The sequence below is a fragment of the Rhamphochromis longiceps genome, linkage group LG4 (assembly GCF_057381845.1).
Source record: "Rhamphochromis longiceps isolate RC_006_pf linkage group LG4, R_longiceps_female_GT1.1, whole genome shotgun sequence".
Lineage (NCBI taxonomy): Eukaryota > Metazoa > Chordata > Actinopteri > Cichliformes > Cichlidae > Rhamphochromis > Rhamphochromis longiceps.
In genome coordinates this window covers 11,069,078-11,086,121 of record NC_140560.1, presented here as the reverse complement: position 1 = coordinate 11,086,121, position 17,044 = coordinate 11,069,078, and the positions used below count along the sequence as shown (strand labels likewise).

At 41.2% G+C, this 17,044-nt stretch overlaps 2 protein-coding genes across 2 annotated transcripts; both read left to right on the top strand.

The window, feature by feature from the left end:
- The first annotated feature begins 9,260 nt into the window (after positions 1-9,260).
- LOC146671077 (uncharacterized) lies at positions 9,261-11,479 on the top strand. The gene is made up of 4 exons (XM_085405161.1): positions 9,261-9,308; positions 10,618-10,737; positions 10,894-11,183; positions 11,293-11,479. Exons 1-4 carry the CDS (start codon positions 9,261-9,263, stop codon positions 11,477-11,479), a joined length of 645 nt encoding a protein of 214 aa, XP_085261287.1.
- Positions 11,480-11,947: 468 nt separating this feature from the next.
- wbp11 (WW domain binding protein 11) lies at positions 11,948-16,919 on the top strand. Its single transcript, XM_085403250.1, has 12 exons — positions 11,948-12,131; positions 12,660-12,746; positions 12,857-12,888; positions 12,995-13,088; positions 13,349-13,545; positions 13,855-13,988; positions 14,098-14,255; positions 14,351-14,584; positions 14,716-14,841; positions 14,947-15,228; positions 15,379-15,564; positions 15,658-16,919. The coding sequence occupies exons 2-12, from the start codon at positions 12,683-12,685 to the stop codon at positions 16,347-16,349; spliced, it is 2,199 nt and encodes a 732-aa protein (XP_085259376.1). The 5' UTR covers positions 11,948-12,131; positions 12,660-12,682; the 3' UTR covers positions 16,350-16,919.
- The last annotated feature ends 125 nt before the right edge of the window (positions 16,920-17,044 follow it).

Here is a 17,044-nt window from a genome sequence, read left to right as displayed (position 1 = left end):
ACTGATCCCTACATGAGCTGGCACCCAAAGAAAGTGAATATTGCCACCACAACACCTTATTCTGCTGACAGTCTCCAGAATAGCATACAGCATGCCCTGCCTTGTCTTCGAACAAAATGATTGTAGACTTGAAAGAACAGCTGCCGAGTCAGAACACACTACCACCTGCCTGATTTTCGAACACTCTACCCATTTCAATGCTACCAAAATTGCTACCATTTCAACCGTGTATACTGCCAGTCCATCCGAAGTGCGTCTGTGTATTCCAATATATTTTGACGGAACTGTCCAAACCCTGTACTTGCAGTAACTGGACTTTTAGCACCATCCGTGAACACATGAATACACTCAGGGTATTCAGTCAAGCTGTGAAAATGAAATGCTGAAACAAGATCGACTCTGCCTTTCAATGTTCTCTTCAGATCCAGCAAGTACCAGTCCACAGGAGGGGTCTCCAATAACCATGGGGGAACCACAGAGAACACTACTGCAGGACATATTTTAAGTTCATACACCTGACACTCCTTAGCCCACTGATTCCCCACCTTTCCAAAATGAGCCTTCTGACTTCTTCCATACTCCCAGCATTCCAAAAGTACCTCCTTTGTGGGATGTGCGTCACCATGACCACCAAGATGAACCCAGTAATTCACCGACACTTGCTTCCTCCTAAGATTTAGGGGCATTTCTCCCATCTCCACCTGTAGGGCACCGACTGGAGACGTCTTAAAAGCTCCACAGCATACTCTAAGGGCTTCCAATTGCAGAACATCCAAACGTCTCAACACAGAAGGAGCTGCTGAACCATATGCCACACACCCATAATCAAAGACCGACCTAATTAATGCCTGGTAAAGTCTTTTCAAAGCAGAAGAGCTCGCTCCCCAACCCCTACACACCTCATAACATTAATAACTTTGTTGCATTTGGTTTCAATCCGATCAATATGCTCCCACCATGTCAGTCTCGAATCAAACACAACACCTAAGTACTTAAAAGAGCTCACTTTCCCAATTACCTTGTCATACAGTGTCAATGTCAAAGTCTCACTCACTTTTCTTTTGGTAAAGAACATCACTTTTGTTTTTTCCACCAAAAACCTGAATCCCCAGTCAAATCCCCACTCAACCACCATATTCACAGCCTCCTGAACCTTGCCCACTAGGTGCTCAATATTTCTTCCTTTTTTCCATAACACACCATCATCAGCGAACAAAGACCTCCCAATTCCCTCAGGAACATCAGAAAAAACATCATTGATCATTATAACAAAAAGCAGGGGACTAATCGCACTGCCCTGTGGCGTTCCATTCTCAACCATGCACTGACTAGAAATTGTAGACCCAATTTGCACTTGGATCTTCCTACCAGATAAAAAGTCTTGGACCCAATTGAATGTCCTGCCACCAATACCCAACTTATGCAACTTGATTAAAAGCCCATCCCTCCACAACATATCATATGCCTTTTCTATGTCAAAAAACACTACCAAAACAGACTCTTTATTGGCCTGCGCTTTCCTAATGTAGAGAGTTGAGAATAGCTCTCTAGTAAAATCTGGTATCAGAAATAAACTGGGGAAAACAGCCCCCCCCCCAAAGGTTTTTGTTGTGATTGTATTTTTGTACCTGTCATTTAAAATGCTATCCTACATCCAGCCGCTAGAGGGCGCATTACGCGCAGTGGTATCGAGTAGCGTTTTGGGGCACAGAGGAAGAATAAACCTTCCTGTTGTGAAACTGACATCAACTCAACCTGTGTCCCTTTTTCTATTCTTTATCACAGGTTAGTAAATGCATTTAAATGAATGTATACTGCAGACCTTACAAACGGACGATGTTGTTTATGTGGGTAATGAGCGCAACTCGCTAAAGAAATGGATTCGTTCTGAGTTGTGTCTGAATTGTGGGTTAAGGCTGCAGGCTAAATGATGCTAATGCTAGCGGACTTGGCTAATGTGGAATACTGAGTGTGTGTGTGGGGGAGCTAATCTGACCTGTGAGAGACTTCTGGACTGTGAACTATTAATGTATTATGCACTCTGATAAATGGGTTTTATACTATGTTTTATTCTTCTGGTTGATGTTGTGGTTTAATACAAAGACATTTATAAAGTGTTATAAGGAAACTGTTTGATCAATGCTGACTGCATAGTAGTAGTGAACGCTGTTAAAGGAGCATTGCACTCTATATAGTTGTAGGTTGTATAAGAACAGTGAATATTAGGGGTGCAACGATACACAAAATTCACGGTTCGGTTCGATACTTTGGTGTCACGGTTCAATATTTTTTCGATACAAAAAAATGTTCATGCCTTTTTAATTTGTCATTTATTAAAATTATAAATATATATTTTAACTCAAAAGTACAGTTTTTAAATTTAACCCTAACCCTTGTGCGTGTTTTTTATTTTGACAGCGAATGCGCACCTGCGGACCACTTATGTGCAGCCCCGGTTATATAGCTCGTCATATTGCAGCCACAGAAATTCTTTTGTCCATGAAACCATAAAGCTGCACTTTCTTTTTGCCTTATAGTCTGATTTGTCATAACTTCTCCGTTTTGTGGTGAGCTTTTCTTTGGCTGTCACTTCTTCACCCTGACCTGTCTTATTTGGCTCAGCAGAACTAAAATATATATCCTGCCGCTTTTACACACGCACTCACATAAGCTCAGCGATTCTCTGCGCGATCAACCTCTCACATGTTTAAGCTTGCTGCGGGAGATTTCACTTGTCATGTTTGCATAGTAAGCTAACGATTGATAAGACGATGTCAGAGGAATTGGTGCACAAATTATCATCACTCACAGATCAGTGCTGTCGCTCTCTATACACAGTTCGCACGATTGCAAAGTGAAAGCAAAAAAACAAGCGCAAATTCAAACGCGATTTCAATATGTCACATATTGACAGTGGCTCACCGATGCCAATGACATAATTACCCAGCTACATTTCTGAAAGAATGCAAAAGCATTGACATATATTTTTCCTTCCTACAATAGCCCGACGGGCAGGGAAGAGATAGATTTTGGTAGCCCGACTGAAAAAATCGCTAGCCCCGGGACGTCGGGCTAGCGATATTGCGAGCCCTGTATCTGATTGAGGAATCACTCATCTTTGGAAAAGAGAGTTTATTACAGAGAAATGGCTCTTTCCAAAATAAAAGCTATACTATCCACTTCTTCTGGGCTATATTCTCAGCAGCATATTAAACAGCTGTCTAAATGACTCGGCTAAAGTTAGTAGCATGCTTGCTTTTTTTTGTCTTTGCACTAGGATGATGTCGGTGTAAATGTGCAGTCATATTCGTTGTGTTCCCACTAGAGCTTTCAGGTTAATCTCGTTGAAATGACCTTAACGCCACAACACGGCAAATCTCCGTTAACGAGCTACCGCCGATCGCCCCGTGCATGGGGCTAGACGGCCAACACGTTAACGAGCTAACTGCGCTAACACACTAGTTCCCACCCATGTAATTGAGCATTGCATGGCACATCCAACATACTGTTTTACTTTAGTCCATGACTCGCTTACCTTCAGGGTCATACGTCACATGAAAACCAAAATAATTCCAAACGCCAGATCTAAATGAGGGTGGGGGAGGTCCATGTTGCAAGGAGAGCTTAACTTCTGTCTCGCTAGCTTGCCCTGCGCTCTTCCTTCTGATGATGCTGTCTGTGTTGAGCGCTCAGTGGATCTGCGCTCGACAGTGCAGCCTAGGCGGAGTAGTCGAACGCAGATTCACTGAGCGCTCAACACAGACAGCATCGTCAGAAGGAAAGTTGATAAAATAAATTACAAATGTTGTATTGTTCGATACATATGCGTACCGAACCGAAAGCACTGTATCGAACGGTTCAATATCGATACGAATATCGTTGCACCCCTAGTGAATATGTTTGTTTTATGTCAAAGACATTATTTTCTTGTAAAGAGTAAAATAGCTATATTTTAAAAAACAGAAGTTACATTGTCAGTACAGTGGAAATACATTTCACATAAATAATTTAGTGCTGAACAAGAATTAAAATGTTTAAAAATGAGTTAATTTTATGATGTTTGTAAATGTAGTTAAAAATGAAGTACAGAGTACACTATTGTGTTTTGTTTATCTTTGTAAAACAAATGTGTTTATTGTGATACATTGTGGATCTGATATTATCAATGGATTTAAGCAACATTTTGTTTATGTTTTGTCAAAGTTGTATTGAGAGATTTATACAGTCTCTAGCTCAGGGAACTGTGGCCATGTATGGTAAACCGGACTGAAGCATAAGGCCATTTCTTTGCAGTTAGTATGGTGATATCTGAAGCTGTTCTAAGCTGTTGTGAAGAATAAACCTTCCTGTTGTGAAACTGACATCAGCTCAACGTGTGTCCCTTTTTCTATTCTTTATCACAGCACCACACATTGTTGAACAGGAAACCAGTTGCCCCTCTGGTCATCATCTTAGGGAGGCAACACAAGCAACGTGCCGTTATCGATCACATCCACCCCACTAAAAAGCTGAGGATCTGCAGTTTCTGCTACAAGAATATTAATGAAGAGAAGTTTCGCGACAGGGGAGACAGCGCCGGGAAAAGCAGCTCAGAGGAGGAAGAGTTTTGTCCTTCTGAGGAAAATGAGAAAGTGGAGGAAGGAGAGATAGGGATCTATTCTCCCAGCAACTGGCTGGACACCAAAAACGGGACTTGGGAACGACTGAGCATTTATGATTACCCAAAGTCAATACCATCACAGTAGCCAATAAACTGCAACAAAGACGCTTTTGAATGGATTCAGATTACACAAAGTTGATTTTCTTACATGAAGTTACATAAATGTAAAGATAAATGTGACGACGTATTATTTGTTTGTGTCTATTTGTGTTTTAATCTTAGGCTGTACACGCAACAATTTGCACTGTAAATAACAAATCAGGAGTGAGTCGAAAAAATCATTTTAAAAAGACAAGAATATATCATCTTTGTACATATTCAGTGCCATTAACCATGCTAGTTAAATGAATAATGCTCCATCTGCCTGTCACTTTGCTGCTGGAACAGCTGAATTTCACAATAAAGGATATTTCTATTCCAAAAAGCACTGTCTTCTCCCTGTGCATGTGACTCTGAATGCATGTTTCTTTGTTTGAATGCATGTAAAGTATTTGCATCCAGTATCTGCTCTTTTGCTGCTCCTTAACCTCAACAATAAAGTGCAGATAATCAATTTGTGAGAGATGTTATACAACACTGAAATCTCATCATTTAGTAATAAGTCCTCTGTTTAGCCCTCAGAGTCTTATTGGAGCATATTACAGTGTTTTCTTGTACTTCTGTGACTTTTTGGGGTTTTTATTGTGCAAGTCAAGGTCAGTGAAGTAACCGTATATAGTTCCTCACCCACTTAGGGTATACATTTTTCCAATAAGCATGTATATAAAAACCATTCGGGAAAACACACAGAACCTTTACAGCACCATTGATTTATCATCATTTTTCTTCTCACTGGCATTTTTCATAAATATAACATACAAACATACATATCAAACTGTAGCACGTCCTAGTGTTACAGTACTTGATGACGCTGCTCTAATAATGCGGTAATAACAGAATGTGGCTAAACATTTACACTTCTTTTCAAAGATTTAAGTTCATTCTAGTTAACTCTCTGAATCGAGCACATCCTAATACAGTAGACAGCTCCAAAACAAAAGCGAGTACATTTTTGAGTCAGTCAGCCAGTTTTGAAAGAACAGTAAATCGACTGAAAGCAAAATACTGATGTAGAAACTGTAACTATGTAACAAGAAGTAGACAAATTGCCTTCTAACTAGTGGTGGTTTCGTCAGAAATTTACTGACGTTACTTTACTGACTGCTTATTTTCAAAAGTAGTTAGTTACTCAGTTACTTAGTTACTTTTTAAAAACATGATACACAACCTGAATAGGCAATAAAGCAATAGACCTTTCAGCCCAATTCTACTTTTTCTGCATAATACATCATACAAAATGTAATCAAATAAAAAAGTCTCTTTTCAAAACTTGTTTTATTAGTTTTAATCTTTTAACTTTGTGCACATTGCATCAAGCAAAAATTAAATTATATGCAACAGTCTTTGACAATTAAACCTATTTTCTGCATATTCCAGAATATAAAATAAGATATATTTTTTTCTGTTTACACTCACTCTTTCAAATAGATGCAAGTAAAACACTCCCTTACTTTACTCATTACTTGAAAAAAGTAATCGGATTACAATGATACATTACTTGTAACGTGTTACTGCCCATCTCTGATGATGACAAGTGTGTGAGTAGCTAAGGCCAAAAACACCCAGTTTCCTGAATTCTTGAAGAACGCTGAAGTTTGAAATACTTCAGGCTGATCGAGCTGATGCAGTGATCTCACTGCATTATCTGCCACATAACCTGATCTTTGCTGATTGACTGGAAGAAATTCACCTGGTTCTACGAAATCACAGTGAGTCATAACGAGGTCAATGTTGATGTCCATTTAAGTTACCAAAAATGGCTCCTTGTGCAGTGAAGGGTTTATTAGACTGAGAGGCAAACTGCTTCTCGCTCAGTCGTGTGGAATGGTTTCCACAGAACCCATTTAATATCAGCACTAGTACTGATATACTGGTCAACACAGAGCATGAAGTACAAATAAATACTTGTTGGTTTAAGAAAAAATACATGAATCCCTTTTGAGAAGTTTAATAGAAGTACAGCCACAAAGACTAGAACACCTAGTGTTCAAAAGTAAAATTACCACATTGTCGGGATGCTTGGGGCTTCCCATGCTTTAATTACAATATGATCAGACACATAGAGCTATTTGTCTGTTTGTATATCTGTCAGCGAATTTCCTGAAAGTGGGTGAAGAGGTGGAGCATGAGGAAATGAAGATCTTGGTACAGATTCAGACTGCTTATTTGAAATATGAAAAATATGCCACTGGCTTTGGCAGATGATGTGCTGCTTTAACTGTTGAAAGCATATCCCCTAACCTGTCAGTATCTTGGATATATGGCCTGTCTGTCTGTCTGCGAGCCAACAATGATTAAATGATAAATGGTAAATGGACTGATTCTTATATAGCGCTTTTCTACTCAAAGCGCTCTGTCATGTCATAACATGTCATAGTTTCAGGTTTCTGCAGTGTATTTGTTCTGTTTGATCCTTGTTACATTGGCTGTGTTTATGGTTTTTCCAGCCTCCGGCCTGAACGTTTGTCTTCATGTGTTAGTTTTTCATGTTTTTGTCATTTCCTGTTTTAGTCTGTAGGTTCGGTTTTTTTCTGTCTTTTTCAAGCCTTTTTCCTGCTTTTGTTCCTCTCATTTTTGACTGAAAGCCCCATCGTCATTACTCTCACCTGTGTTTCATCGTATAATTAGGCCCGCCAATTTAATGCAGTTTCCTTGTATTAAAATATCTCTGGGATTAAATGTTAAGTTAAAGGTAGTAACTTTCTTTAAGCTGACAGAAAGAGTCTGACCCCTTTGAGATCAGGTGCGCTGTATGTGACCCACAGTGTAGTATAAGTTTGACATCCCTGGTTTAGATCCAGTTTGTAGTCTGGATGGGAGGAGTCATTTATGGTGTTGTGAGCCTTCTTCGAGCTGCTATTCCAGGGTATGTTGAGAGTGGAGGAGAGCTGGGCATACAAGATGCCCAGCTCTCTGTGATGTGGACTCATAGAAGCTTAAAGATAGCACTAACAGCTGATTGTTGTACATGTAGGACCAAAGAAATTTCACAAACTAACTTGTTGCAACTGTTGCATCCTATCACACTATCACACTCAAATTCAGTGAGCTCTTAAGAACAACCCGTTCATTCACAAACAATATGTTATAAAGGCAGACTGCATGGCTTGGTACTACATTTTACACACCTATGGCCACAGGACTGAAAACATCTAAATTCAAAGATTTAAAGAGTTTGGCCTAATACTTTCTAACTAAATGGTGACACCGTCACATCTTTTGTAAACATCCAGCTCTTTCTTAGAATGAAGAGCAACCTGTTTATGACCACATGGTACAAGGAAATGTTGCCTCTTTTATACACTTACCGAAATCCACATTGCACATTCCAGTCATTGTTTCTCTCTTGTTATGTAATGCCATTCGATTTTTTTGTTTTTGTTTTTTAAACCATCTGGGTTCATGTTGCTTAAGCAAAAGTTCTTTTAGTGATGCAACAACAAAGCAGATACTGTATGCCATAAACAGTATAGAGTGAGAATGCATGTCAATGTTATTTAAAAAACACTACAAAAGGGTATGAATGTGTGTGTCAATGGGTGAATGAGGCATGTTTCATAAAGTGCTCTGAGTGTGCAAGTGGAGCAGAAAAGTGCTGTATAAAAAACAGACATTTATGTATTATTATGTATTATATAATTGTCCCTTTTTGTTTTATTTAAAATCTTCTTTCAGATGTAACTGTTTTCTGTTTTCAAGACCGCAACAAAACGAATGTCAAAAACTGACCACAGGGTGATATATCAAACTAAAACGTCTTAAATCCATTTCTGAGGCTGGGACAGAGGGTGCGTTGCATGTGGATTCATGAGCATGAGCCAGTAAAAATGTCACCACAGACTAAGGCACTGCAAACTGACAGAGCATAACAGAGATTTTTATACAGACACCTTTTGGAAAGAAGTTATTACTGCAACAGATCTCTCTAGCGATTGACTTTGGAGCTGTACATAGCTGGTTCCACGGTAAAAGGGTGACACCTATTGGTGAAAGTGGGTAGTGCAGCGGGTTCAGTACAGTGAGTAGAAAGAGAGAATTTGCTACTCTCCGGGCCATTTATAAAATAAGCACAACTTATGAAATCCAGTAGTTTTCAAATACAATGAGCTGCTGTGATATGCTGTGGCAAATAAAACCACTTTTGCTCTGTTTTGACGTATTTTCGTATGATCATTACGCACCACTTTGATGGAGTAATTATGTGGATGCCTAAATATTAAAAAAAGCCGCCATAACTGAGGTTGAACTGAGGGAAAAACTCACTAAAAACAATTATTACAGTGATTTTTAACAGTAGGTACAAAAATGCGTGATTTAAAATGACAGGTTGCGTGGTTGCTATGCGTCTCCAGGTTCTATTTGCATTGCATCTTTTGGTATAGTTCAGACAGATTTCACTCGGCGTGTTGTGCAAAGCTACAAGGGATTTCTGAAAATTTCTGCAAAAGTAAGACAACTTTCTGCTCAAGACTTCTTGCAGCCTTACAAGTGTCCAACTCCCATGTCACGGAGGAAAGCGACCCAGCAACCATCATCCATCATGGAAAATGTGAGATTTTATGACCGTTTTCAATAAGTTTTGAATATTTACTCGACGGCCAGAAAGAGTTCACTTTGCAACAGGGCAACATGAAAATATAGACGACATAAATGTGGATAAAAAGCATTAAAAACGTGCCTGTGCACGTGGGAGTTATACCTGCATGTTAGACTGTTGCACTGTAGCTGTAAACGGGTAAACTGTGCATAAAGTCATTTAAACTAGTATGTTACCTATAATAACGTTTTCTTTTGTGTGTATTAAATGATCTTGTGGCAGACATGTCACCAAAGATTGCAGCTGGGATAAAAATGTTCAGTTTTTGCTAATAAGTAGAGTATCTTACATCTCGAATTAACTCAAGTGCATAATGATCACCAGGCCTGTTTCTAGCTTTTTTTGGGGGGGGTGGGGGTGGGCTGTGCATGTTCCTGATTGGGGGCCTTTATTTTGTATTTAAAACTAAAATCAGGGAATAAAACAAGTAAACACTGAGACTTTATTCACTGTAGAAAAGCTAATCCCCAAAATGTTTATTTACAAATATGCAAGCCATGTTCTGCAGCATCATCTGAATTTTCAAATGTACACACACTGTCACATGTTTACAGGAGCCACATGTAACTGTGATCATCTTTAAAATCCTCAAAGCTTCTGCTTTTGGGCTTTTTTAACTAAAGTTTTAATCTCCTTCTTCATTGTGGCTTATGCTACAATTATTCACCTGACAAGACAGTCACCTCTGGGTAGAGGTCCCTCATTACACCACAGCCTAATGATGATCTTGAACTCATTACCCCCCACACACAAGGCAGGGCTCTCCTATTATTGCAGCTTGCTTTTCTTTATATCCTACACGTAATTTTAAACCATATAAGTGCCACACGTGACCAAGCTTAGCCAGTTACAAAGGTATTTTGTGCATCTGCATTGTTCAAAAACGGCAATAAGCAGCAATGATTATAACAGAAATTAGAGTTTAATACAACATGGACTTTGGTGTTTGTTTAGCTTATGCAAATTATTATTTGACATGTCATTTGGGGGTATGCAGCAGTGAAGCTCTAACATGATGAGCCCATAAGTTGACACGTCTTTTATTACACTGACCTTGATGCATTGTCCTGGTTTTAGTTCTTATGATTTTATGTGAACATGTTGGATATTTTTTGTCGTTACAATCACTGTGGACAAGTTATTCAACCATGCGAGTGGTTTAAGTAGTTTATGGACATATGAAAGGGTTTGTTATTTTTTAAATATTTCATGAACTACTAACTGATGTCTGCATTACTGTCATTTTTGTGTATACCTGCAGCTTACGGTGCCCGATCACCTCAAAGAACATAATTATTGTAAGAGAAACACTGCATGCCAGGCCCGTGATGCAAAGAAACCCAGAGCCAGCAGGAAACAACCGTGCTGCAGCAAGGACCAGGTTGGATGTGTAAAATTTCAGGAACAGAATCATTTGAGGGTTTTGAAGTTTGGACTTCATTGTGGTTCATCAAATTTATATTTTTGTCTTGTTTGAAAAAAAATGAGGTCGCTATTAACTACTGACATTCCCTTGTGTGCTTCTGACCTTTCCCAGGTTGTTAATTCAACCCAGAGGCCCCGGCGCCGTGACAGAACAGTCAGTCAGCCCCGGAAAAGGAAGCGAAGCCCAGCATCCAGTTCTTCCCGACCTCCAAAGACCTCAGTGCCTCCCTCTGCAATCTCCCATGATGACCTGCCAGTGTCAAAAAAATTGCCCCCCAGACCCGAGCCATGCAGTACCAACCACCAGCCAACCAGCTCCAGTGACAGCACTTTAAAAATCTACAACTTCTCAGTGGAAGATTATCAGCGAGTCTACCATGAGGTGGTAGATAGCATGCTGACGTACGTTTGTCTCCAAATGTCCTGTCACTTTTTAAAATCACCAGCTCTAAAATGGTTACAGTATGGTTTTTGACCACATGCATCATTTTGATTGAATTTCTTCTTGCAGGTCCAAGCATGGCCGCAAACGTCCCTACAGTTTAGAGATGGGGAGAAGCATTAAAAAAAAGCTGTGGGAGAGACTGAATCGTCCTATGGTGGAGACATCAACCAGCGAGGACGGACTTGAAGAAATTGACATTGTGTATGGGCAAAAAGTCAAAATCCCACAATATGATTTTGACATTTCGAGTTAGCCAAATCCTCAACATCCACCGAGCAAAAGAGCAAAGGAGAGGTGAATGTAGAGCAGCAGGAGCACTGCTACAAAACATATAACATATAACCCATTTTTAAACTCTGTTTACTGCAGCCTATTTAACAATATAAGCAACTATATAAAAACATAAAAAGAGATCTAGACATAAAAAAAACAGGCAAAAAGTGATTGGCATACGATCACTTTTTGGCACATCAGTGCAGCGAGGTTGTAATTGCTGCTTGTAACCATCAGGGGGCAGTATCGCTAGATTGCAGTCTTGGAACCTGTAACGAGAATCACCCTTCATTATCATTAGAGTTACATTGCGCCACACAATATGAATATGATAAAGTCCTAGTATATGTACAAATGCTATGAAGTGAAGTTTTAAATAATACCGTTCGCCCAGTTAGTTTTATTTTTCTTTCACTGCTCGCTTGTTTTGATGACGTCAAAATCGCCTTTCCGCTTTCATTCGCGGCAGTAAACATGGCGGACAGTTAGCGAAGCCACGGTGTGATATTCAATCCTGGGGGGTTTGGATTTCTCTTTCAGGACGTACGCAAAACGTGTTGCATTGCTTTTGGCACACGGAGGTGTGCGTGTGTGTAGGGCGTTGTGCCCTGTGAGTTTTTACTGAACAAAAGGTACAGTGAATTTTTCCCTCCTGTGCTGCTTTCGTTGCTAACGCGGGCCTAGCTATAAGTGCAAGCTAACGTTAGCCGCTAACCTGCCAGGCAAATGCTTTTGACCGGCATGATTTAACATATGTATGTATGTGTTACAAATGTTTGATTGGCTCTGTGGTGTTTATCAGCTCATTCAATAGTTTAATTGTGCAAAGAGCTTAGATAGTTTGACTCGTGCGTTGATTGTCAACTTTCTTATCTTCTTTGCTAATAATAGCTAACAGTAAAATTCTTTAAGGCGTGTATTGTAGATAGTTTGGTTAAACTGCCTTGATATCGAAGTTAGAATTAACAAAAAGGAGGCTGCAATTTGTCAAAAATGAATTCAAACATTGTTTAAAGTCTCAGTGATTCATAAATATGAGCTAAAAGTGTTATTTTTAGGTTGTGACAAAATCCGACTTATTCTTGAACGTACCACAAAATAACAACGTAAGGTTTCCTTTACAAGTCACTTCTCTTCTGTTTTGCTGTATTACATGGAAGCGTGAAGGAGACCTACCGTCACAATGGGGCGACGTTCAACCTCCTCCACCAAGAGTGGGAAGTTTATGAATCCCACCGACCAGGCCAGTAAGTGCTGATAACAAACTGGCGCTAATTCAATCATGAATTGATCTGCTGGATATTGCTCAGTTGCTGATTAGATATAAAAATGGTCATTTCTTCCCCCCCTTCTACAGGAAAGGAGGCCAGAAAAAGGGAGTTAAAAAAGGTTAGAACCATTCACTTAAAAAAAAAAGATATTTCTAAATATGCAATACAGGATAACAATACTGTGATAATATGATGGTAACATCGTTTTCATTTGGAAATATTAGAACAAGAAGCAGAGGATGATGGTGAGAGCAGCAGTCCTGAAGATGAAGGATCCCAGACAGATCATCAGAGACATGGAGAAGCTGGATGAGATGGGTGAGATGACAGGGCAGAGTTTATGCAATTTAGATGTTAGAGATATATTTAGTTGTAACTATTTAGTTGTATGTTTGCCACTTGTAGAGGACCTGAGCTTGTGGAACACATGTATCAGTAGATTAATGCTATATATAATTAGTGTGTGTATTTAAGTATTTCAGGCCTTTAGGTAACAGCAGAAAATCACAGTCAAAATCTGAATTCTACAATTAATTTGCTGCTTTTCTAATGAAAATAATTACTTTGTTTCTGAACAGAGTTCAACCCAGTTCAGCAGCCGTTGCTGAATGAGAAGGTGTTGCGGGACAAGAGGAAGAAGTTGCGTGAGACATTTGAGCGCATTGTTCGTCTGTACGAAAGAGAGAATCCTGAAACCTACAAAGAGCTACGCAAACTTGAACTGGACTATGAGACTAAAAGAGGGCAGCTGTCTCTTTATTTTGACTCAGTCAAGGTGTGTTGGAAACTACATGACAGTTTTGGGGGGCGGGGTTCCTCAGTTTATAATAATTCTTGCATAAATTGATGCAGGAATGAGAGGTATATTGTATGCACATTGTCCTACAGGCTTGTGTACGCCTTGTTGGGCTGCAAAAAAATCTTAAAAGTCAGGATTATGAATATTTTGGGGCAGACACCAAAACCCATTACTCGTCTTTTATTTGTCTTGAGCTTGATTGCTTCAGATGTGTGCTCCATTACCTTATTTATCCTTTGTTGTGCTCTCTGTTTACTCTGTTGTGTGACGTTTCCTCTTTTTCAGAATGCAGAGTTGGTGGAGGTTGACAGTATCCCTCTACCAGACATGCCTCATGCCCCATCCAGTATCCACATCCAGGACATCCCACTACCAGGGGCTCAGCCTCCCTCCATATTGAAGAAGAGCTCCACTTTTGGGTAAGACTCATTCAATGAGTAGTAAAAGTTTCAGCAGTTAAACTCCGTATGTGACATTTTAGAATTTTAATGGGCAGTTGAGTTAATTCTGTTTTTATGCATGTCTTAGTAAAGGACCATCGTCCTCCGGACCAGCATTAGCAACAGTGCCAGGTGTCCCACGCTTACCTCCAGGGAAGAAGCCCCCTGGGCCTCCACCTGGCCCCCCACCTCCTCAGGTCCTGGCACTGTATGGACCTGCTCGACGCGGTTACGGCACAGATGCAGGTGAGATACAGCCAGTTTCCCTCTGATAATCAAATGATTTTTTTCCACCTATAATTTAACATTTCTTCTTGTTACACTATTTCTCCTTTGAACAGAGCCTTCCATTCCTGGATTTGAAAAGGACTCTGCAATGGATTTGGGGAGAGATCGGGACAGCGGGAGTGAGAGCGACAGAGATCAGGACGATATTGATGACGACAGCGACTCTGAAGACATCAGTGAAGAAGAGAGAGATGAAGGGGGAGATGGTGAACAGAGAATGCGCTTGGACAGGCAGGACGATGAGAGAGAACGAGAAGAAGATAGAGACAGAAGTGAAAGACATGGTGGTGAGTGTTTCTGACTGCTTCAACACATTTAAGCCTCAACTCACGTCTTTGTTGCCTTTATTTATCTCTTGATCTTATAACTGTTTGTATTCTGTTGTATTCCTGAATTTGTTATTATTTAACTACTGCAGGTCGTAGCGTACGTTTCGCAGATATGCCTGCAGAGGCACCCCGTGAAGGAAAAAGGAAGAAGAAGAGGGTTGTGAAGAAGACCAAGGCCATTACACCTCTGCAAGCCATGATGTTAAGGATGGCAGGTACTGTTAGTGCTAAGCACTTACTAAGCTAGTGCTCCTCACAGTGTCTTTTCTTTGTATGATGATATGCTATGCCATTTTTATTTGTTCATTTTTTGTCTTCAGGTCAGTCAGTTCCTGACGAGGAGGAAGAAGAAGAGGTAGAGGAAGAATACACAGATGAATCAGACAGCTCTGACATCGAGGACAGAGGCCCTCCAGGGGACAACCAGTCCCATCTCATGGCCAATCAGCGACTACCCCCTCCAGCTGGGACCACGGGACAGCAAGGGCCTCCACACATGCAAGGGCCACCGATGACAGGACCTCCACCACTTGGTCCACCTCCGGCACCACCAATGAGGCCTCCTGGTCCACCATCTGGCCCACCTCCTGGCCCCCCACCAGGTTCGCATTCTGATTAGCTAAAAGATTGATTGCTTCAACTCTGAAGTCATACTAGAATAATTTCCTGTGCCTGTTCTGTGGGGGTCTTCTACTTCTCTAAGTGTGAGTGCTCTGCATCGTTTTTTCAAAGAGATCTTCTGTTATCTTCAGGTGCTCCTCCGTTCTTGAGGCCTCCTGGCATGCCTGCAGGAATGAGGGCTCCAATGCCTCGGCTTCTGCCTCCTGGGCCTCCACCAGGTCGACCACCTGGTCCTCCACCAGGCCCCCCTCCTGGCCTTCCACCAGGCCCTCCACCACGTGGTCCACCTCCCAGATTACCACCCCCAGCACCACCAGGTAGGCACGTGTGTGGAGGCAATCTAAAGATATAAAATAGTGAGAACTTCTGTTGAATGCATTTCTCATTTATGTTTTTTTTTCTCCTTGTAGGTATCCCGCCTCCTCCCCCAAGAGCTGGAGGGCCTCCGCGTCCTCTTGCACCACCTCTGTCTCTCTTCCCTCCACCTCTCAATTCCAATGTGCTGAGTGCTCCTCCAAACATTGTTCAGCGACAAAAAGGCTCAGGATCCAGCCAGGACGGTTTACAGACCAACCTGCAACCCCCTGCCATGCCCATGCGACCTGGTGTCATGCAGATGCCCCCTCCGCCTGGGACAGCTGCTGCCTCCACAGGCACCAATCCGGGCAGCAATCCCCCCAGCCATCACCACCCTCCCACCATCGAAAAACGCGCAAACATCACCTCTGTCGCAGCTGCAGGAGGCAACCTGGCAGCAGGTGCCGGTGCAGGCGGGGCTACCATCTCTGCCAAACCTCAAATTATCAATCCCAAGGCAGAGGTGACCCGCTTTGTGCCCACAGCGCTGAGGGTGCGTAGGGACAAGGTTGGAACAATGCCAGGAGCAGCACCTGGGCCCATGGAGAAAGCAGGGGGTTCTGTTGGAGGAAGGAGGGGAGATGAAGGTGTGGGAGGAGGCCAGTGGCAGAAACAGCACAGCACAGCAACAGCTCCTATGGGCGTGGCCAATCCATCACAGATGGGTGCTGTGTCTCAGCCCAACATGAAGACTAAAGACCAGGTGTATGAAGCCTTTATGAGGGAGATGGAGGGACTCCTCTAAGACTCGGGAGCGTACTGCCGATAATGATGATCAGTGTGGCAAGCTGAACAACAGCAGTGTGTTTGTTTTGTGTTTTCTGTGCAGAGTTATAGAGGTAGCCGTCTTCAAACTTTCAGCTAGAATCAGTTTGTCTGTCACCTACCAGTGAAAGGCCACTACACCCTCAGCTTTGTTCTCTACAGGCTCATATTCATTTGATCTGGGTTAGATTTTTGTTGCATCAACAAGAATGTGCATTTCAAAAAGAGTAAGAAATCTGTTTATTTTACTGGGTAACTTGCATAGTCAATTCAAGAGAAGAACACTATGCTCTGCACAGAAGTGCTTTTTCACATCCAGCATATTGTTTTGTTTTTTTTGTCTTGTTTTTTAACTCTGAAATTGTTTTTCTTCCAACCACCTGTTTGCAACTTGACCTTAGAAGCAATCTTGTATTACTTTTTTCTGTTTTTTTTATTGCAGATCTCCTAACATAAAAATAGTTATAGAATGTTTTCCAACCACTGACAACAGTAAAAGTGTAAAACTGTTTGATCTTCAGCCAAATAAAAACTCAAAAAACTGGTTTAATCTTGTTTCAGTGTGAATCAATCCGCGACAGAAATTCCCATGTCGTATTTTTAGCCAATCACTGGCGTTTTCGGTCGTAAACACAAACTTCCATCATCCACTGCGGCTTAAGCTCGAACTCGTTT

Coding starts and splice junctions, on each gene's coding strand:
- wbp11 (XM_085403250.1), top strand. CDS start 12,683: ATGGGGCGACGTTCAACCTCCTCCACCAAGAGTGGGAAGTTTATGAAT. Junction 15,229..15,378: donor ACCTCCTGGCCCCCCACCAG/GTTCGCATTCTG, acceptor TGTTATCTTCAG/GTGCTCCTCCGTTCTTGAGG. Junction 15,565..15,657: donor ACCACCCCCAGCACCACCAG/GTAGGCACGTGT, acceptor TTCTCCTTGTAG/GTATCCCGCCTCCTCCCCCA.
- LOC146671077 (XM_085405161.1), top strand. CDS start 9,261: ATGTCACGGAGGAAAGCGACCCAGCAACCATCATCCATCATGGAAAAT. Junction 9,309..10,617: donor CATCATCCATCATGGAAAAT/GTGAGATTTTAT, acceptor GTATACCTGCAG/CTTACGGTGCCCGATCACCT. Junction 11,184..11,292: donor GTGGTAGATAGCATGCTGAC/GTACGTTTGTCT, acceptor TTCTTCTTGCAG/GTCCAAGCATGGCCGCAAAC.